The following is a 22,647-nucleotide window of genomic DNA, read 5'->3' as shown; positions in this document are numbered from 1 at the left end:
TGTTTGTTTGTTTTTAAGGCAGTAGCTCTGGTTGGAGCGCAGCTTGCTAGTCACTATGACGAAGCAGGAGAGAGACAAAAATTCAGGGAATTAATTACTGATGCAGAGTGGGGTATCCAGCTTGGTAAACTTGGTGTGAGTATACTTTTAAATGTTTTAACCAGTTACATTCTTAATTTAAAATGCCAGTGTAGTTTAATATGAGACAGTTAGTTTGTTTCATGTTTGTTGGAGTTCACTTAAGAGTAGTTTCTTGACAGTTAAATTTAAAAAAAAAAATTTTTTTTAATTTACTGCTTTTCGTGGACACACATATCATTCAGGATGTGCACTGAACTTAAATTTGTGGTAAATTTACCACTTTGAAGCATCCATGCAAGAATCTTGCTTAAATACTTTGCTGAATGGGGCCCATAGTAATGAGGTTCTAGCACCACTTCTTCTGGAGCTCAAACAAACATCCCTATGTTATAGAGGGAGAACAGAAGTTAACGGTTGGAATAGAAGAGTGCAAATGAGTAATACCAAGCATATTGAAAATGTTTCCTTGATTGTGAAAGAATATTTGAAGCACCATTACTAGACTACCCCTTTTTTGTATCTGCAGATTTCTTTCCAGACTGTATTTAGGCAGCCATCAATAAGAAAGAAAGAACTCATAAGAACCCTGGTACAGAATCCAAATGTAGACACAGACCTTATATTGAAATACTGCAGGTAATATCTGAAGCAAGTCAAAATTGTGTTGTTGCTGGCATAATAAGTAATGTGTTTATATGATTCTGTTTCAGTTTAAATATCGGCTGTTTATGAATAAACAAACTCAAAAAATAACTGTCCACCTTCGTAAAATGCAGTATGAGTAATTCTGGCTGTTGTGAATTTATTCATAATGAAATCCACACCCTAATCATATTGATTTAAAATGAAAACATGTTCTCCCTTTTCAGAACTTTCATGTTGGACAGTGATGCAGCACTGCAGCTTTGCATCGAAACACTCCTTCTCCAGAGTGCTAATGCAAATCAAGTTGAAGGAGACTCTGCAGAGGATACTGTGAAGCAGCCTCATTCCACACTACTGGCCAAATCAGTAAAAATAATTCCTTTACTGAAAAGCACAAAAGACCTGGTTATTAGCCTCAGTGGAATACTGCACAAGGTAAAACAGTTACAAAGCATGCATGTCACTTCAAACACTACTTTCATAGCTATCCTCTCACTCAGATAAACGTGGCTATCGTTTATTATAGCGCTATAAAGGAATCTTAAGAACTACATTTAGATCTTTGTTACTATTGTTAATGTGTTGTTAGTTTAATTAAGAAAATACTACCAGAGACAATGTGTAAGAGTTTCCTCTTTTTTTCTCTCTCTCCCCTGCTTCTCCTTATTGATTGAAAATTAAAAAAACTGGAAATTCTTCAAAAGTTTCAATTAAAAATATACATCTACTTGAGTGTATCCTGGGAGCTTACTCTTTCCTCTTCTTTCTGTTCGTTCATTACTGACATAACTTGGCCTCTCTGGAATGCCATGACTACTTTGTGAGGTTTTGGGCGGAGGGATAGCTCAGTGGTTTGAGCATTGGCCTGCTAAACCCAAGGTTGTGAGTTCAGTCCTTGAGGGGGCTATTTAGGGAACTGGGGTAAAGATCTGTCTGGGGATTGGTCTGCTTTGAGCAGGGGGGTTGGACTAGAGGACTTCCTGAGATCCCCTCAAACCCTGATATTCTATGAGTTTTGAGATTATGGTATGAGTAGTGATCTAATTTTCCAGAATGGAAGTAATAAATGCCAGAAGTAAATAAGAAGGTGCTTTGAAGCACTCAGCTTCTTCATCATTATGCCTATTTAGCTGAAAATAAAATTTGAAGAACCATGAAGACTGAATTTGAATCGGTTCTTTTCTTGTTTTATTTCTTTGAACAGCTTGATCCATATGACTATGAAACTATAGAAAATGTACTGAGAGTGATACAAAGAGCTGATGAAAATAGCACAAGTATCCAGCTTAACCAGGTACAATTAAAAATAAGCAACTGGTACTTTCTTTACAGCCTCTAGCTCAGTCTTTGTTTATCTGTATAGTTTTTAAACTAATTCAAACATAGATTCTTGCATTACTCCATTTGCCTAATTCCAGTGGTATCAGTTGGAGTTGCATGTTTGTACAGAGGGCATAATAGATTCAACTAAATAGTGAATGTAGCTGTTTCTCACAAGAGGGAAAAAACACTATAGCTATACAGTAATCCTGGCAAAAAAATATACCCAAAACTTGTGGGCAGATGTTGAGACTGGTTTTTTACTTCAGAAAAATAAGTAGTTATGTAACTTTTCTTCCTGTTTTTTTTTCTTCTAGGCTTTGAGCTTATTGAAACACCTGGAATCCTATAAAAGAACTTCCCCTCCTGTGGATCTGGAACACCAATATATTTTAGAGCATGTGATTTCCCTGTCTCCAACTGCTCAAACCAGGCTGCCTTTTCATTTGATATTCTTTAGAACCACGCAGTGTTTCTGGAGTATTATATGTACGATCAGTATTCTAGCTATCTGTGTATATATTGTACTCGTACTATCTGTTAGCCTCACAAATGTGCAACCTTTAATGTATTTATCCTTCCAACACTCCTAGGAAGCACTGTTTCCCCCATTTTACAGAGGGGGAAGCTGTAGCACAGAGAAACTAAGGGTCATTTGATTGCAGTGGAGCTATGACAGTTTATACCAACTGAGGACCTGCCCACAAGTGACCTATCCAAGGTTACACAGGGAGTGTATAAAGAAGAATGGAATTTACACCCTAATCAGAGAACCATCCTTCGTCTCATCGATAGATTTCTACATTTAGCAAAAAACTTAAATTACTTCATTTCTTAGGGGGAAATTATATTGGGACAGTGTGACTTTTTCTAGCTCATTGTCTGATTTTCTTACAGCTGCAGAGCTTACTGAGGAGTCTTTCCCAACTCTTCTCTTGATTTCCAAACTAATGAAGGTAAGGCTGTTCCTCTGTCTAGGGCAATTTTTATTTCAGAATCATTCATTTTTTTCCTGGGAGAAAAATGCATTTTTTTTCTTTTGAGTGTTGTTGGCCTCACTGTATACATGTCAGACTTAATCAGATTTTAACCTGCACCCGATACTCTTCTAGGTTTCACTGGATACCCTATACATGTCTGCGGCCAGGCATGTCTTTGAAAAAAAATTGAAGCCAAAAGTATTTGAACTAACAAAAGCTGGATGTTCATCAGTGATTAACAAGGAAACTACTAAAACTGTGCAAACCATTCAATCCTATCTGCTATCTATAGTTAATCCAGAATGGGCTGTTGCTATTGCTCACAAGATTGCACAAGAACTTCCAACAGGTATGGTGTGCATGTGTTTGGGGGGTTTTTTGTTTTAGGTTTGATGGGGTTTTTTTGGTTGGGGGGGTGAGATGGGCAACTTTCTAGTTTTCTGTGTAGCATTTTTGGAGACTAATCTACATCTAGCCTCCCCAAATAATTTGCCATTTTTGTTCCTAAACCCAGTTTGGGCAAAATGGAAAGATGCCAGTTGCTGAATATAGGTGGAGGTAATGTTTTACATGTTATTTTTTTGTTAATAAACATTTATGTTGTCATGCCATAACTTTGCGTGGCACTTCAAAGTTTTTTTTGTTTTGTTTGTTATCTAACCATGTTTCAGACCTGTCAGAATGTGACTGACCCCACTGAATGAAGTAGGTCCAGCTTCCCTCTGCCAGAGCAGGTGCCCCCATTTGGTCAATTGAGAGGGCAGGCAACACCTGGTGGTTGTAAAGGATCAGGGACAGAGTCAATGAGGGGATGTCCCTGAAGGAAGTCAGGAAGTGGAGTCCTAGTGAGTCAGTTCTGACTAGTTCAGACAGAAAGCGCTGATGATTGCTACCAGGAGACTGAAAGGTACCGGAAGGAAGTAAAAAGTGTTTCGTGGGTGAAAGGCTGAAGTCAGGAGAGCAGCAAGAGGGATTTGTTGGCTGGCATCCCCAAGCTGGAGAGCCGGAGGAGCCTGCCTGCTGACCTCTCCAGCATTGGAGAGCTGGACCCAGAGGACCCATGAGAGGGCCAGAGGAGTGAGGGATGCTCTCCTGGTAAAGATGATCTCCCAGCAGAGAGCCTAAGGGGCTTCTTGCATGGAGGAGCAGGGTTGTGTTTCATCTAGAAGGGCTAGGATGGCTGTCCTGAAAGTGGGAAGGAAGTGAATGGACAAGGCCACCTAGGTGTGGCAGAAGACACCAGGGTTCCACAAAGATACTTCCCAGAAGGGATGTTGTGAGGGTTCCTGCTGAGAAGAGCGGGAGTATACTCCAGCTGGAAGGGCTAGGGTGGCTGTCTTGGTATAAGGACGGGAGAAAACTTACGGATTTCAGAGCTGTGGTGGAGAGTTGGGTTGTGGTGAGAGAGACCAGGGTTGTATGTTTTATGTACCATTCAGACTATGCTGGGAGATGATTAGGGGGAGCAGAGACTGCTAGGAATGAGCAGAGTCCTGGGATCTGGCACTGAGACTGCAGCTAGGAACGGCTGGGAGTAGTCTGCTAAGGAGGAAAGACCCTGAACAAGCAGGGGAATGACAGCTCTCCAGGCAGAAAAGCGTAGGAGCAGGAAGAGGAACATTTGTTTGTGAGCTGTAATTTGGGACTTTGAGTTTTCATTTGAGTTTATTTTCTGTAAATAAACCCAGGCTCCCAAGAGGGGTATTTTGACCACAGAAAGAGTAGTCTGTGTAAGGGGCCCTGAAGGAGTGAAACAGAAGCAGGATGTCGTAGAGTGACCTCTGACCCTAAGAGTCCTCAACATAAATGAGACTAGACAAAGAAAAGGGGTAGAGAAAAAAGGGACAAGGGTTACACAAATCACTGAGAGTCTTCTTTGTGTTCTGATATTTTGAAGTCAAGACTGAGGTGGAGTGGCAAATGCAGAAGTGGAAGTCAGTGGTGGAAAGCAAAGTGAAAAGTTACATTTTGGGAAGAGTTAGAGACTTATCTTGCTATTAAATTTCTATTAGGTTAGGATTGTTCATAGGATTTAAACAAGTATAAGGCTAAAAAGCTAAAATCTGGTACTGATTACTTACCAGAATAATTTTAAGTCCTAGTTTTTAGAGTCTTGAAAGTAAATATTCCAGCAGCCCTAAAGTGTTTAAACCAATGAACTTGCGTCTCATTTATGTTTTAGCTATACATGTAAGATAATTTTCCATCTTTTCTTGCTAAGGAAAACTGATTGAAAACTCGATCAAGAGAAGCTTAACAGTTAGCTTGTAAACATTTTCTTAATATTCTAAACTAGATGCTTTTGAACCCCAAGAGAAGGGAGCAAAATATTTTAAACAGGTTACTCTATGTACCATAGAAGGGATTTGTGAAAACATATTTATTATTCTTTACTGTTTTCTTTTTAAGGGCCTGACCAGATTCAGGCATTGAAATTCTGTCTCTATTTAGCTGAGAAATGGCTAACAAATACTACAACCAAGGTAATGACACCAGATCCACAGGACATACCTGAATATATAGAGATGATAATTTTTATGTTTTTTTGTTTTGTTGTAATTTGGATGATAAAGTGTGCATCATATCAAAGCAAACCACATCATTCAAATAAAAAAAAAACCCCACAATATAAAGAATAAAACCCTTTTTATATAAAGTGCACCAATGGAAAGTGACTGGAAAAAATGGCATCTACAACAGAATTACTCTCTGTCCAATTGTCATTTATCTGTCATTTCCTAACAAATATGGGTTACGGGTTGGGTTTTTGTCTGTTGGGGGGTGAGGGGAGGATTCTCATACTTTCCTGTTTAACTGCATTTCCTTTGATTAATTTGGTTCCAATACAGAACCTTTACTGCTGATAGATTCTTTCTAGCATGCACATCCCTAACTCGACTCTCAGATTCCAGGCTGAATTTCTGGGCTGGCAGTTGGGGACAGAGGAGGGAGGGGGAAACTTGCTGTGGAGTCACTGAGTCAATGAACATAAAACATCACAGTGAGATTTTTCAGAGATTCAAATTAGATTAGAGCCACTCTTAAATTGAAGGTTTATTTTGCTTGCTAGGCTTATAGCTGAACTCAAGTCTTCTTCAGCTTTATCCAAACTCTTTCCCATAAGGTTTCTTATCTACTATTACATACAGACATATTACTTTTGCTGGCTTTTCCACAGTGCTCATTATTGTCCAAGGACACTGACAATGAATAATATCACTCAAATCATTAAACTACTGTTATATCCCTAGCAGCTGCTCCAGAGAGCTGTGTCTCTGCTTGGCACATAAAGGTCTAGAAACTCAGAAGGAAATATTACAAAAGCAATAGGCTTTACACACTAGTTAAATGTTCAACTGTTACATCAGACTGAATATTATAGTGAATAGTCAACATTTTTTTTAAAGTCTCTAAATGGAAGGAAGTTTACAAATGTCACTATTTTGATAAAGGATGAATCACACGAAAAAGCTGAAGTACTGCTGAAGAAGTTACGTATGCAGTATCAGAGATCAGCCACAGAAACTGTGCTAATAACCCACAAATTAAGCACTGCAGAGCATCTGAAACTTACTGGAAAGCCAGCAAATCTTATCGTTTTACTCTATGAGCACAGCAGCATAAACCAAAGGATTCAAAATCCAACCAACAGAGATTATCCAGGTTAGTAAACTTTCTCTAGTATATTTTGAGGGGCAAAATGGGTATAATTTACAAATGAATCTTGCTGAGGGTTTTTAAAATAAATTTGCATTTTCTATATATGTAGATATTCATGCAGCAGCTAAGGAAATAGCTGAAATTAACAACTTGGATATGAACAAAATCTGGGATAAATTGCTTGAAAAATGGCTGTGTCCAAATATACCAACAGATGAAGTAAGTAGGGAATGAGCTTTATATTTTATAGAAAACTGTTATTCTCAGCTCTTCACAAACCAGGGTTGTGAGCATTTGAGAAGAGAGAGCTGTGCAATGCATCTAAAACAGACTTCAGGCCAACTTCATTTCAATGTCTTTTCAGGTCTTTCCAATCTATTATGCCTGATGAGAACAATCTGAAGTGTCTTTCCTTGTACTCTGTATAGAGATCAGAACCCTCATTCTCTGGTCTGGTTGTTAGTTCTCTTTAGTGCAGATCCCAGGAAAGGTAGGGAATAGTAAAGATGGCTTTACACATCCTTGAGCTCAGAGCCAGCTTGGGGGTAATTCAGCTCTCAGTACATGTTAGAGCAGTGTTGGGGTTGATTGTCCAATACTCTGTACTACATGTCCTTCCCAAGCAAATGGATGGACAGGGAGAAGGAATGGTGCACCCTTAGCTTCAACGTCCCTTGTCCCCAAAACACCGGGCAGCAAAGTGAGGAGTAATTAGCATTTAATGAAGGGATAGCATATATTTTGGAGCAACAAGGAGTAGAGCAGAGTAGGAATTGTGACAGAGGCAAAATTTTATTTCCAGTGCTCCGTCTGGGGTGGCACAGCTGTGCACAGCCCTTTACACAGGATTTGAATAAAGGCTCAATCTAGCCTTTGAATGATTTTTTCCATTCAAAACCTGCAAGTTCAAATAATTCCATAACTACTTTTATCCACTTCTGCTTTATAGAAAACTCAAATCTTTGGGGATATACAGGAAGATGAAGAACTCAGGAGGTATATTTGTCTTATGATATATAGTCAGTTTTTGTTAACTTAAATTTTTAAAGATCTTTGGCTTCCCAGCAGTTAAAACACAATACTGTAGCCCCTAATCAGGCAAAACTCCCATTGGCTATAATGGGACACAGGCTTAGGCAAGGGATGTAGTATTGAGCCCACAGTACTGTTGTGTTTTTAAACATGATCCTGCTGCCCTGCCAAACATCCAGGTGGATGCTGTAGATTAATTGATGATAACGTGCGGAAATGGGCTGTATGTTGGATTTGGCTGAACAGATGGCACTTTCACATAGTTACTTCATTACAAGTTACAGAAGCTAGATTGTTGCCTCTTTAAAACTTTCTCAAAACTAGTTTGTAAGACTGCCACATAGTGCAAAATCAGAGTGGGCAGTCATTGTTCTCTAACACCAGGGAAATGGAAAAGCACTATGTTGCTCATCTTGTATTATCCCATCTGTATTTTCTCTGAACGCAAGGCTTGAATCTTCAGATACTTATTCCCTCAGGTAGTCTAATTCATAATGAAACTACATGTGAGATTAAGCACTATGCATGGAAGTAAGGGTTTCCATGACTGGGCCCATAGTTTTGTCATCATATACGCTGTAGGCCATATCCATAATCTAGGGTTAATCCATATCTCATATTGAATATATTTATGTCTGGAATAAAATGAATATGCTGTATTATAATGCAAAGTCTATGCAATGCTGTACTTTTATTAAAAACAAATGATATTTTTCAGAGTTATATATCTACTTCAACCGCGCCCAATGGATTACAGCTCAAGAATGCTTTTTGCAATTACAACATCTGCCACATCTGTAAGTTTAGAGACTACTTTAAAAAAACACTTAATAGAGATTTCCCATCTTTATTATACTTTAATGAATCTGTTTAAAGGAACTGGTGTTAAATATGAGGCTTTGTGACTTGCTTTAGCACAGGGGTTCTCAAACTGGGGGTTGGGACCCCTCAGGGGGTCACGAGGTTATTACATGGAGGGTCGTGAGCTGTCAGGCTCCACTCCAAGCCCCTCTTTGCCTTCAGCATTTATAATGGTGTTAAATGTATAAAAAAGTGTTTTTAATGTATAAGGGAGGTCACACTCGGAGGCTTGCTATGTGAAAGGGGTCCCCAGTACAAAAGTCTGTGAACCCCTGCATTAGCATATGCACATAAATTATTCAGTTTTATACTTAATGATTTTTCTCTTTTGGTGTGAAATCCTGACTTCATTGAAGTCAATGGGAGTTTTGCCACTAACTTCATTCGTGGCCAGGAGTTCACCCTTGAACTTCAGGACTTTGGACGATTGCTGATTGATCTCTCCTTTGGGTGGTATCAGGACTAACTTTAAGAGCACTTGATTAGGTAGCTTTATAGTGCACTAAGCTATTGGCTCACGTTTTCTTAGTGGGGGAAGGGAACTCCAACCCGACAGTTAAAACAACTGCGGTTCCCTCTCCACTTTACAAGAACCAGCAGTCCATGCAAATTTAAAAAAAAAACAAAAAACAATACAACAGGCCATAACTATTTCATCTCTACTGTAACATTCTAAAAGCCTGGAAAATCAGGTGGGCCCAGCAGTGTGCATTGAAGTTCAACAAATAGTTTAACTGGACAACAAATTCTTAATAGATTGAAAGGAAACCTGTCCAAGTTAATCTGCACAACATTTGTGCTAAACAGAGCCCACGACTGTTAAACTGAATATGTAAGTTATTTAAAAAAAAATCCTGTTTTGTTACTGTTCAGCAAATAGGTGTACTTTACTAGTAACCATCTTTTATCTTTCAGCCTATTGGTGTAAACCAGTTGACATTTGCCCAGAGAAGCAGAGCTCTTAAGTGTCTGATCTACTTAGCAGATGCAGATACGGTTGAATCACTGTTTAAGAAACCCATTGAGAAAGTAAAGTAAGCTGAATATTTTTCCCATGAAATTTATTCCAGTAAAATCCAACTATGCATCCATAAACCTCTTAGAACAGCACTTTTGCTGATTTTTTTTAATTAATTTGCTTTCCTTTTTCTCCTCCATTTTTTAAACTTATTTCAAAAGCACACACTGTGTCTTCTTGCATGTATCATACAATACTGCATAATAGTAGTGCCCATTTTTTACTCTGAAAGTGACTTAGAAATTTCTATGATGTCTGTGCTCGGGCATGAAGCCGATTTTTAACTACTTTATTTGCAGTGATTAGGGTTATTTCTGTAATATTTGAAGCATTTTCTCTCGCCATCTATGGGCCTTATGTTCACTCCCTTTAGGAGTCTTGTCTTGGGTACACATCTTCTCCTTAGTCAATAGACACTAAATTTGGGTATTTTGGCAGTATATTTGCCTCTGCAGAAAAATTATGAGTTATTGTAATTCTTTTAAAGTATTATCTCCTGTAGAGCCACCTCTCCAACTCCTCTTGAGAATTTGGATTGTGGATTTTATAATTAATATGGGGCAAGAGCCCATTTTATCCATAGAAAATGATGTCTAGAATGCATAATGCTGTGTACCTACATGTGTCTGTGTAATTCTGTTCACCTCTGTGTGAAAGTGTGATTCTCATGTAAGAGTTGCAGTAAGTTTTTAGTCACTAGTGATATTTTGAACTACCCATCCTTCTGTGACGTTCCCCTCTGGTGTTATCTGGACCAGCAGTCTGCTAGGTCACTCCAGTCCTTGACTCTGAGAGCCAGCCTTACCCTGCTCTGCTGTGAGAACCCCTACTGCTAGGCGGTTCACACACAGCCTCTGGTATGTAAGCTGCTCCTTGGATTGTGCAACTGAATGACACTAGCCAGTATCTCCGGTCCCAGACACAACCCTAGGAACCTCTGTCTTCAGTGCCCAGTTATGCCCGCTGGACGCTGCAAGCTTATATGAGTTTGTCAATTTAACAAAGAAATTGATATGTACCAGGCTTGTTATCCCAAGGGGAGCCTCTGACACGCTTCAGACCAAACACACTGCTTCAGGTAGAATAAACAAACACCTTTATTAACTATAAAGATAGATTTTAAGTGATTATAAGTCAAAACATAAGTCAGATTTGGACAAATGAAATAAAAGCAAAACGCATTATAAGCTGATCTAAACACTTTCAGTGTCCTTACAAACTTAGACGCTTCTCACCACAGGCTGGCTGGTTGCTCTTCAGCCAGGTTCTTCCCTTTGATCAGCACTTCAGTTGCTTGATGTGGTGTCTGTAGATGTAGGTGGAAGAGTGAGAGTGAGCATGGCAAAGTCTCTCCCTTTTATCATATTCTTTCTTCCCTCTTAGCTTTGCCTCTTTCCCCCTTCAGAGTCAGGCCTCATCACCATTCCAAACTGACCAAAGGAAGAGGGGGTGACTCCCTCGAGAGTCTTTTGTTGCTACCTAGGCCAGCATCCTTTGTTCCTCTGAGGCATGAAATTATAACCTATAACATCACTATAATAACCATGCTCAGTGCATGATGAGCCTTCTGAAGACACCTAACATGACAACTTTGCATTGGATACCACATATTCATTTTATAAAGATGAACCTGGGGTCATAGGGTGTTCTCCTGAGGTACAGAGCGTCACACCTTCTCATTGCACAGTATCTGATTAATTACTAGAAAAATGTTGTGTCCAATAAATTTGCTTTCATAAGACTATAGTTGATATTGTCTCTTCTTTTCTAACCAATAGTGCATTAAATTAGTTTTATTCTAACCGGTAAGAACTACGTGGACTATAAAACAGCTGTCACTGTAAGTATCACAACTCTTCTGTTTTTGCAGGTATTTTCTACAATGCTTCATTTATCTGGCAGAGTTGGAAAGACTGAACATTCCATACACCTATGAATCCTTTCACAGGAGTCCTAAAGAAGGAATGATTAAGGGACTGTGGAAAAACCATAGCCACGAACCCACGGTATGATTAAGAAGAGAAAGTAAATTTGATGGTGTGTGTGTGAATAATTATTATTATACATTTTGTGTGTGTGCGCATGCCTACACACTGTGTGTTTTGTATATTTTTAGGCTTTAGTTGCCTGCTGATATATTTTTCAAGGCCTCTTAAAAAAATACATAATTTCACAGTGTAAAAATCTATTCTATTTTAATGGTACAAATATCAAAGGATGACATGTGTATATACCTTTTGAGCAACTGTTAGTTATCTGACTATGCTAAATTGGCAGTGGATCCTTAGCTATAACCTGTTACACCTGGCTTTTAATTTTTTGCTTGACATCCAGCGATTTGTTGCGTTAAAATATCCAGTGCTGCATTTATAACTTTAAAAAGTCAAGTTAATGAATAAGTGAGCATAAGACAGAGAGGCAAGTTTTTGCGGAGAAATTATTACATGTGCAGAAAGGACACTATCCTACGGATGAAAGTTTCAGTTACAGTACTTCTGTTTTTATAGCCATAAGATGGAAATGGTCAGATCTTCAGCAGAGAGGCATAGTTCAAAATATGGAAATAAGAGTGCAAATGGGGTAATGGAAGAAACACCAACACATCAAATAAAATGTGGGGATTTTTAAACATGCTAACATCCTGCTTGTGTGTCTAAACCAACTTTGGAGATATATCATCTAGAAAACTACAGAGGATTCTAAGATAATGTAATTTAATGAAATAATTCAGTTTGTCTTGTTTTGCTTTAGGCTGCCAGACTGGTGACTGAACTTAGCTTAGAATATAAAGTGTATGATCCTCAACTCTGGAGTGGCTTACTGCAGAAACTACTTGGTTTCAATATGGTAAGGAACTTTTAGGTAATATTTGAAACATACTGTTCCGTAGCAACATTAAAGAGATGCTACATTGGGGCAACTCTATATGCAAGCAAATGCAAAACAAACACACACTAGGCATATCAGCCTCTGATTGCTAAACAGTGAAATTAAAATGCATGTTATACAAACTTACTGGGCTTGTGTAGGGAACAGTTGGCATGCTGCAAGCTGGGGTATAAATTTACACACTAACATGCTGCACCCTAACTTTCCATGTGGACCCTGCTACTGTGCTCTAAAAGTTCTCTAGTGCTCTGTGATATATGCTTATTTCAAAGTGGAATACATCAAAGTGCACTAAGGAACTTTTTAGTGCACAGTGGCAGGGGCAACACTGCTAGCTAGCATTTACATCTCAGCATGCTACACAGTTTGTCACTGTGGGTTATTGCTGTCTTAGCTGTGACTGATTTTTTTGTGCTGTTGGTAGTGAGAATTTTTAAAGCTTCAAGGGGTTTTGTATTTGTTTTTTAATTTATTGTGTGAAAACTTGAGCAGAACCATTCAAGAGCTACACATTATGAATTTTGGAAAATGACTCCTTTCAAAGTTAGTTGTAGGAGTGTATTTTGTTACACACCACCAAATACAGACATAATTAATAAAATGTTACATTCAACTTATTGAGATGCAGGATACATTGATAACATTCTTAATTTTGTCATACAAAATATTAATGTTTGCTAGGGTTATCCAATTTAGGAACTGCAAATTCACAATTTAATTTTAAGAGCATAAGTATAATTTAATCCTGTAGATTCTTGTATAAATCTACAAAATACTAAGACATTTTGTAATGGAATAATTGTTTTTCAGATTCATTATCTCAGGAAAGTTTTGATAGCGATTACTGGGGTTCCTTCATTATGGCAGGTATGTAAATCTCTTATGAATTTGCTCTGTGCCTCAGTTCCTCATCTAAAATGGTATAATGATACTTTCCTTTTTGTAAACAGTTTTGTCAACTGTTCATGGAAAGTGCTAGAGACAAATACTCCATAATAAATGGTACCAAATTTTATTGCCATTAGATGTAATTGTTGTTTTCTACTGTAGTGTAACATTGTGTTTTTGCTTCCTTTATTAGACCCTTATTTTGAGGGATTTGTAAATTGGTGGTAATGTTATTTTGTCTAGGTCAATCCTGCAAAGTCAGGAGTATGGTAAAGACTAACTAGGAGGTCTGAGATTTATTTAGTGTTTGATGCCATTGCCTCTGGGAGCCATGGAGTTGAAAAAAAAAAATATAGGGCTTAGACACTAGCCTCAGAAGGCAGACATCCAAGAACCTAATGTTCAAAATCTTACAGCTTAAATTCTATAATATAGAATATAATAATGGATATTACCTTAGTCCAAAGTTGAGTTGTTCAAAAAAATGAATTTGTCAATTTCCAAAATTCCATATTGTGCTGGCTTGTGAATGTTATAGGTGTTGTTTTAAAAATATATTTATTTTCAATAGATTCCTAACTTTAGCCGAGCTTGGAGAAGTGTAATTCTGGCACCATTTCTTGCAGGTAGGTTTATCCTTAGCTCTCTTTCATGGTTGTGTAAGAATATGGCAGTACTGTATTTTAGTTTGTCAATATCTCCTTTCTTTTTTTCCTCAGCTTCTTGTCCGCCAAGTCCTAAGCAGTTAGAGGCATGCTGTGAATGTTTTATGGTTCTACTGAAGTAAGTAAATGTTGCATCCTGCATTTGGTTGGAAGATTGGGGGTGGAAAATACTGTGTGAGAGATTCTCACCCCTCCTCCAACACTTTGCACCCAGTAAAAGGCTGAACCAGTGTAAAGAAACTCTAAAAGCCCTGGATCTGACTGGGGGTAAATCCCTGTGGTGCAGGAACTAAGACAGACAGCCCCCTTCTCTGCAGATTTTTAGGGGGCAGGGCCCAGTACACAGTGCTGTAGATTCTTGACAGCACTGCTGTCCATAGGCAGCCAGGGACATGTACCAGAAGTTAGACAGCCACTCACAGCATCTAAATTACACCAAGGCCTGCTCCAGCCCCTGGAGAAGCCCAGTGTTTGGACAATCCAAAGCTCACTTAAAGCTACTTAGCCACCCTGTCCCTTCCACTGGGCTGTGCGTTCTGTGCTGCCTTTAGAGGCGCATCATAGAATCTCACTCTAAAAGTGCAATCAATCATAAAAAGTGTTTATGAGCATAAAGTCCATGAGAAACTTCCCAGGCCATTAGTTTATAACACAAGAAAAATGTTAAACAGAAAAATCATGTTGATGTATATTCTTATAGAGAATAAACATGACATTTTAAGTATTAGCACTAATAATCAAACACAGATGTATATACACAAAGTTAATCTATCCAAAATTGAGTTGTGTATGCATAAATGGTTCGTTCTCCCTCATTTGTATCAGTCTACATTCTAATGAAGTCCTACAATTTTGCCACAGCTAGTTGTAGAAATTCTGGTGGCAACTTCAACGAAATAGTACCTAGCTCTTTTTAAAAGCACTATGTTTACTTATGGAGGTGTGCTTGCTTAGGCTCAGTAGTCATTCTGTCTTGCATTTGAAGAAGATAGAATAGCACAGTCGTTCTCAACTTTATTTTACCCCGGGACTCCTAAACTTAAATAGACAAACCTGCAGATCCACAACTCCTCCCTCATTAATTTGTTTCTTTAATAGTTATCACAAATATTACTGTAGAGAAATTATTTGACAGATCAACAAAAAACACAGCAAATTAAAATACTGACAGCTTACCTGATGCTAATGATAAAATACAGCAATGCTAGGTGATATATAGAGGTATTTAGGGGGTGCTCGAGGCATGATCCCCCCACATACCCCGACACATGTTGCCTCTGGTAGGGACCAGTCAGTTCACAGACCTCCTTGATTGTACTGGTGGTCCTCTAAGGATCTGCAAAGCACTGCAATAGCAATATTTACAATAAATATTGGTGTGACTGCAATAGCAGCAGAAAAGAAAGGAGATTCAAGCCATGGTTCTAAATTAGAGCACTGGTATATGTAGTTATACTATATATTAGAACAATATTCTAGGCAGAGCTGATACTGCTGCTTAATTTACACTTAAGGTTGCCTGACACTTCCCATTGTCAGATCCTGTTTTCATTTGCTTTAACTCTGCCAGACTTTAACCATTCAGGCTGAAATTTCCCATGCTGGGTGTATGCCTTAAAGTCTCAGCCAAAATGGTTCAGCTATTTCTGAGAGTATGATTAGGGGAAAATGCATTGTTTTGCCCATGTTCAAACATTTTTAAAATGCTCTAGTGCTTCCATGTTTTGGTGCTGGGACTTCAAATTTAGCAGGAAAGCAGTCATCCTAGCATCAGGTATGTGCCTTTTGCCCTCTGTGCGAACATGTGTCCAGATTTGCACAAGTTGTAATCCCCTGGAAAAAATCCTAGTTCGCACAAACTCAGATTTGTTTGGCAGTTAAATTCTGTAAAGATTCTATCTGCACTGAGCATGCTTCAGAACAGAGGTGCTAGAGCTCAGCAGGACTTTTTTCCCTGACAGTTGCTCCTCCCAGCTGCCAAAGCACCTGGCCTGAAAGCAGGAAGACTCTCCTGTGCTCTGCCAGTTTTCTGGTGCTAAGGCATTGTGGTGGAGGAGAAAGAAGCAGCCACACTGGAATGCAGAGGGGTGAGAAATGGGGCCTATAACCACTAGAATACACTGCTTTGTAGAATCTGGAATTGAATGCAGAAGTCCTCAGTCTCCACACTCCCCTGCTGCCAGCAAATAGCTGTGAAATCCACTGGCAAAATGTTTCATCTCCACTTAGTGAGTGGTCCACATAGAGAATATCAGCCTACTGCTTTTACTAGTTACTACCACTAGCTCATGTGTTACCAGTCTGTGCCATGGAACTAATGTTCTGACTTCTACTGATGACCCATGTTGGGGGTCAGAATAGAGTCACATGATAGCATAGATTTGGGGGGGGGGGTTAATCCATTACACATGAACTATGTTTGACTTTGCAACCTTTATGTTCTTTTAACAGTTTTTAAAAGTGCAATATTATATAATATATAGAGGTCAATGTATACAATAAATATTGGTGTGACTGCATTTTTAATTATGTGGATATATTACATACATCTGCAGTTTTGGTAACTTCCTTAATTTGCCGCCATTAATTTCTGAATTTGCAGCATGTTATTGATCTAATAATACCTGACTGAAGCAGCAGATGCAATTTAACAACCTATTTCTGTTAATTCACTGAAGAAATGGGGGGGGTAGTGGGGCACATTAGCATGGACGGTGTGCTCCCTTCCTCTGGTTGTATGGCGTTCATCAGAGCTGAATGAGACAACAAACATTAAATGCAATTGTTAATTGCTAATATAAAAATACCCTTTTTAAGCAACTAGTAATGTTAGGTATAAAGCCATGCAACCCTGGACTTAATATAAGCTTTCTCTCAAAAATCTGAAGAAAAGGATAAGTATATTAATTAAGACACCTCCCCATCTGAAGGTGTCCTGTTCTAGCTGATCTAGATACAATTGGAATTGCAAGGCAATATGCACAGTTGGACCTTACAGCTTTTGCTCTGGGATGCTTGCTGCTGATTCCCCAGACTGAGAAGAGAGAGCAACACATTCAGGTAAGCAGTGGTTTACATTTCTATGCACCTATGGCAAAAAGGCTCACAAAAGGAAGGCATGGAGCTTATTGCTCATGGGAAATGCATATTAATCTGCTTCTTGCATCAGTACTGAGAATTTACATTAACCAAAACTAAATGTTAGATTTCAACACCTGCTTATGGTGAACAGAATGTGAAGAAAAGTAACCTATGTGCAGAAGCAATTAAAATTGATGCTACTGTGATAATGTTCAGTGTGATTACAGTGAGATTAGTCCCATGTAAGATATAAAACAGTGCTGTGAAGCCTTAGTTCAGACAAATTTGTTTGACATTATTTTTAAAACTTGTAATCTGCCTAATAGTTTAGTTAGTTTTCCTTAATATGAGACACTTGACACCTCTACCTCTCTTTAGAATGAACATTTGATGTGAGCATCTCACATGTTGTGACCCATACCTTTCTTTGCATTAAAGCTGTGTCCCAGCTGCCAATTTGTATCTTCACTATTCCCTTTCCCTTATCTCAGCATTTACTCCTATGGAGTAAAGGAGGAGGATGGAGTGAAAGCTTCATGGGGCCCTGCATGCTGCTCCTACAACTACCAAGATAGCACTGGCAGTACTAATACACGCATTTTTAATTTATCTATTGATATGGCACAATATTAATTTGTGAATACATCTACAAGGTTTAGTTTGTCTACATTTTACAAATGCTTGTCTATTTTTAGTTTCACAAATTTTTAAATTGTATTTATGCAATTTTTTTTTTCTTTTGTGGAGAGAGAAATTCCTTAGCTCAGTTTCCCACAATGGAGTAAATCCCAACTGTTGACCGCACGTGTATAATAAATTCTGCTGTAGAACATGTTGCAGGAGTTAATCAAAACAAAAGCTTTTAAGCAAATAGTATGCACTGAAACCAAACAATTTCTCATTTGTGCAAGAAGTTTCAAAACATTTGTTCCTCTGAGAATTTTTAGACTATAAAATTCTGCATATGTTTAATGTCAAACTAATTTTTCCAAGGGTTTCCTATCTTCATGTAACCCAGAGGCTGTCCTACAGCAAGTAGATGAACATATGAACACTGGTGAAGTAGCAGGCTTTGCATCACAGGTAAATAAACTAATATGATCTCCTTATTCATAGACTTTAAGAAGAGAGGGGGCCATTAGGCGATCTAGTCTGACCTGTGTACCTGTCCAATTGTTTGTTTGTGGGGTTTTTTAAGAAGTAGATGCTAGAACCTTGTGCATTATTCCAGAAGCAGTCACACCAGTGCCATACAGAAAGATCACCTCCCTACTTATTTCTCCCTCATTTACACATCCAAGGATTTTACCAACCCTTTTTGCCACTGTTCAGCAAGTTATCCTTGATTAATAAGATGGTGACAAAGAAAAACACAAGTTTGATGCACTGTTAGTACACTTTGTCCGTTACTAAAATAAGTCAGTAGTAGTTGTAAGGAAATAAATTTTTGCAGTCTGTTAATTATTCTGTAATTGACTCACTGACGACTATGATTACACAATGCTGTTCTGTAGCACACTCCCATGTATGGAGGGCAACATTGTTTGAAGAATAGCTAACTGTCAAATCAGTTGTATGGTACTAACTAAACACAGCAAGGCTCTAACCAAACAAAACTGCTAAGAAGAGCTCTATACTGTTTTTCTGGCTCTGTCTGACTCACTGTGGATGAGTTTACTTAATTTCCCTATCTGAGAGACAAGAATATTTAATCCTCAAATCATCCTACCTTCTTTATAAGAGAGCTTATATTTTCAAAGTGCTGTAAAAACATTAACCCTAATCACCTTATATGAGACTCAAGTGGGAAAATGCTAGTAGGATAGACCCTTGACAAACAAATAAGAGCTCAGTATAGGAAAATTAATTTAATTGTATCTACAATATTTAAATAACTCTTCTGCCACTTTCAGATTAGGTGTTTAATTCTGGACAACATCATAAACGAGAAACAATATGAACAATTTTTTAAAACAAAATACTTCCCATTACTGAAGCTACAAGTGATGAACACTCACAGAGTGAAAGAATTAGTGGATTACCTTGCCAACAAGAGCTGGTAGGTTAACAAGGTGTAGTATGGTGGTGGTGCACGGTAGATACAATTAGAAAAAACTCCTATGGAAGTTAGAATCTTACAGTATTTACTGTAGCTTTTTCATTTACTAGGACTCTAGTGACTTACCAGCACACAGTATCCAAGAGTTTTACAAGCACTGACAATGAAATGTTTTTTCTTTAAAGTGACTAAGAAATCGTCCATGGTCCCTGGCAATCTACTTACAGTGCTGGGGGCTTTGTTTGAAAGTAATGGATCAGTTATTTGGTAAAGTTATTTGTTACCAAACTGCAGGAGTTGGCATTTTGCTCCTTGACTCAGTAAGACTTGGACAGGTATTCTATTGGGATGGAAAGAGTAAGCTTACTGAAAGTTCCACAGAGCAGCAGTTTTCAAACTGCGGACTACGAAACAGCCTATTGAGCTGACTGGTCACATGGGACTGGCTCTCTAGGGGTTTTTTTATGGAATTTAGCAGCGGTAAACAAATATTTACTCTCCCAGATGAGCAACTGTACTTGCCACTATGTTGTTTTGTGATCACAAATCGATAAGGCTGCGTGTCTGTCATGGATTCCGTGACTTTCTGTGACCTCCACAGCGGCTGGCTCCGAAACTGCCCAAGCAGCTCAGGCAGCCCTAGGGCCAGTCTCAGGCCACCATGAAGCCTCCCCCTCAGCAGCAGTTTAGGTGTGGGAGGGAGCTCAGGGCTAGGGCAGAGGGTTATGGTGTGGGGCGGCACTTACTTCAGGGGAGCTTCCTGGAAGCAGCAGGCATGTCCCTGCAGCTCCTAGGTGGAGGACCCAGGGGGTTCTGCACACTGCCCCTGCCTGCTTGCACTCGGAGGGGGCAGCGTATCAAGCCACACACACACACCCCTCCGGCCTTCCCTCCCCCTAGGAGCTGCAGAGACATGTCGGCCACTTCCAGGGAGCTGTGCGGAGCCAGGTAGGGAGCTTGCCAGCCCCACCAACCCTCCTCTCTCCCGCAGCACCAGCAGTGGTCCCGGGTCACCACCCCAGAGCCCAAGGCCGCTATCCCGGGCTACCACCCCAAGGCGCAAGTTTTAGTTAGGGCTGTATAGTACAAACCATGGACAGGTCACGGGCTGTGAATTTCTGTTTTCTGCCTGTAACTTTTCCATGACTTACTAAAAATACCCATGACTAAAACTTAGCATTACACATGGATAGAAATCCACTGTGAGTCTAAACTACTGATATAGGGTACAGCAGTTGTTGGCTTTACGTAAATAGCTAGGTTTTAGGGAGACCTTTTTCCCTTCCCGGATTATCTACTGAAAAGGGGTAGAGAAAAATAGTCAGAACTCCTGTTAGGCTTTTAGGGCAGGGGTGGCCAACCTGTGGCTCCAGAGCCACATGCAGCTCCTTGTATAGGCACCGACTCTGGGACTGGAGCTACAGGTGCCAACTTTCCAGTGTGCTGGGGGGTGCTCACTGCTCAACCCCTGGCTCAGCCACAGTCCCTGCCCCCATTCCACCCCTTCCTCTGAGCCTGTCATACCCTCCCACCCCCTAATCCCCCAAGCCTCCTGCACACCACAAAACAGCTGATCGGGAGGAAGGGGAGGTGCTGATTGGCAGGGCTGCTGGTGGGGCAGGAAGCACTGGGGGCAGGGGCTGGTGACATTACTGCAGCTCTTTGGCAATGTACATTGGTAAATTCTGGCTCCTTCTCAGGCTCAACTTGGCCACCTCTGCTTTAGGGAATTGGAAAAGAAGAGGAGAAATCACAAAAACTTTGTTTATATGCATTGTTTTATAGTTAAATGCACATTGTCTAAATTCTCTGCATTGTAGAGTATTATGGGAACTGAGGGAGATTAGTTTTGTCAGCTGTGAAACAAACTTTATTTTGTCCTTTACAGCATGGATGATGCAGCAGCCCTAATAGTAGAATATCAGAAACAATGTGGAAATCCCATTCTGGCAGATAAATCATCTTGTGATATTTTAAAGGTAAAAGGCTCTAGTTATCCAACTTATCTTGGTTTAAAGAGAAAATACTGAAACCTAAGACATTCATTCAGATTAAACAACAAGATGCTCTTGGACCAGTTAAAGACTCTCCTATATTAGTTATTTTTCTATTTTAGTACCATGTCATGGTAGAATTTTAAGTTTCACACATGCAAATAAAATCTATGCAATATTTCTTATATAAAAAGGGAACTTTATGCCTATTTCAATGCTCCTATTCCATTTTCCTATAAACTTATCCTTTTGGATAAGTTCCTATATTCCTATAAAAAGTTACTAAACTCTTGTGTGTTCCTCTTTTCTTCCCATCCAGATGTTTCTAAGTGCACCAGAGTAGACTTCTGCATTTTCTTACTGGAAACAGCTACCCAGAGGAGCATGTAACTTGATCTATATCCCTTCTCTTCCAGGGGCAAGATTGTTTCAAACTGTATTGGTCACATGCATTGTATTTAAAGGGGAACTAAGTTGAAACCTCCTAAGTACCCTTTCAACAAAAGTTACCATTCACATTTTTTTTATTGCTCCTGGCTAACAGACATTCACATTAGTTTAAGTGTGTTGTCCCATGTGAAAGAGTTAAAGGCTTCATTTACATTGTATGAACTCTTTCTTTTCTTCCACTTCCCCCTCCCATACAACTTGGTGTAATCTCAGTACTTCAATACTGGCAATAATTAAGTGAGAATTTTAAATTTAACTTCCTTTCAAGAGTTACATGAAGTCAGGGCTGTGGCTTTGTAACTTCTCCTCAATGTCAGGCTTTTTTGCTTTGTTTTTTAAACAACCTTTCCATATCAAATCCTATTAAGATAAAATTCACTTTGTAAACTGTGTGATAAGAACTTCTAAACAAGATTGTAAATGTTCGTGTATCTTATGTAAAATATTTTGTAGACTTGGTTTTCATTCAAGGATGGGCACAAATAAAACAGACAAGCTCAAATTTTGAACTTAACTTAGAAAATACTAATGTTTGTAATGTAAACTAACTAAGACATCCTCCCCAGACTTTCTATACATGCTACTTGAATAGGGTAAGTTGATACTCATTTCAATGAAATTAAGATTTTAGATAACTTCTCTAAAACCAACTGTGCATATAAACAAACAATTTAACTGCCATTGTTTTATTGTGACACTATTCTTTGTTTGAGACAAAAGTATATGGATGAATTCCTCCAAAGGAAACAGAGTACCTTCCGAAAACTGAGTGGAAACATGCCAATAAACTGAGCACACTTAAAATAGATGCAAAATAGATATTAAGGCCCAGGGTGGCTGTATCTTTAAGACCCATGTATCTATTCTAGTAATATTGTACTAACAAAAGCAATAACCGGATGGTGGTTTTAATTAATCTAGCAATAGTTCTGTCTTTCAGCTGTCAGCTAATGCAGACTGAGTAACAAGTAAAACAGATAAGGAACTAAGTTGAATAAGTGTTATACCAGCTGAGTAAGGAGAA

General features: G+C 39.0%; 1 protein-coding gene across 3 annotated transcripts in view; it reads left to right on the top strand.

The window, feature by feature from the left end:
* Positions 1-21,838, top strand: part of KNTC1 (kinetochore associated 1) — a 73,859-nt gene extending 52,021 nt beyond the window's left edge. Inside the window, exons 42-63 of one of the 3 annotated variants that reach the window (XM_032800615.2) lie at positions 19-135; positions 608-717; positions 951-1,161; positions 1,931-2,020; positions 2,364-2,535; positions 2,944-3,002; positions 3,159-3,375; positions 5,436-5,509; positions 6,479-6,689; positions 6,796-6,905; positions 7,636-7,682; positions 8,437-8,515; positions 9,495-9,613; positions 11,468-11,603; positions 12,349-12,444; positions 13,297-13,353; positions 13,946-14,157; positions 16,970-17,099; positions 18,114-18,203; positions 19,034-19,179; positions 21,068-21,158; positions 21,493-21,838. In XM_032800615.2, the coding sequence (XP_032656506.1) occupies positions 19-135; positions 608-717; positions 951-1,161; positions 1,931-2,020; positions 2,364-2,535; positions 2,944-3,002; positions 3,159-3,375; positions 5,436-5,509; positions 6,479-6,689; positions 6,796-6,905; positions 7,636-7,682; positions 8,437-8,515; positions 9,495-9,613; positions 11,468-11,603; positions 12,349-12,444; positions 13,297-13,353; positions 13,946-14,157; positions 16,970-17,099; positions 18,114-18,203; positions 19,034-19,179; positions 21,068-21,158; positions 21,493-21,516 (2,598 nt within the window). In that variant the 3' untranslated portion in view covers positions 21,517-21,838. Of the gene's footprint in view, positions 1-18; positions 136-607; positions 718-950; positions 1,162-1,930; positions 2,021-2,363; positions 2,536-2,943; positions 3,003-3,158; positions 3,376-5,435; positions 5,510-6,478; positions 6,690-6,795; positions 6,906-7,635; positions 7,683-8,436; positions 8,516-9,494; positions 9,614-11,467; positions 11,604-12,348; positions 12,445-13,296; positions 13,354-13,945; positions 14,158-16,969; positions 17,100-18,113; positions 18,204-19,033; positions 19,180-21,067; positions 21,210-21,492 lie in introns of those variants that run through there. The other 2 variants (XM_032800616.2, XM_032800617.2) reach the window with 2 other exon arrangements.
* Positions 21,839-22,647: the final 809 nt, after the last annotated feature.

The sequence above is a fragment of the Chelonoidis abingdonii genome, chromosome 22 (assembly GCF_003597395.2).
Source record: "Chelonoidis abingdonii isolate Lonesome George chromosome 22, CheloAbing_2.0, whole genome shotgun sequence".
In the NCBI taxonomy this organism is placed as follows: Eukaryota; Metazoa; Chordata; order Testudines; family Testudinidae; genus Chelonoidis; species Chelonoidis abingdonii.
This window is presented reverse-complemented; position numbering and strand designations above follow the sequence as displayed.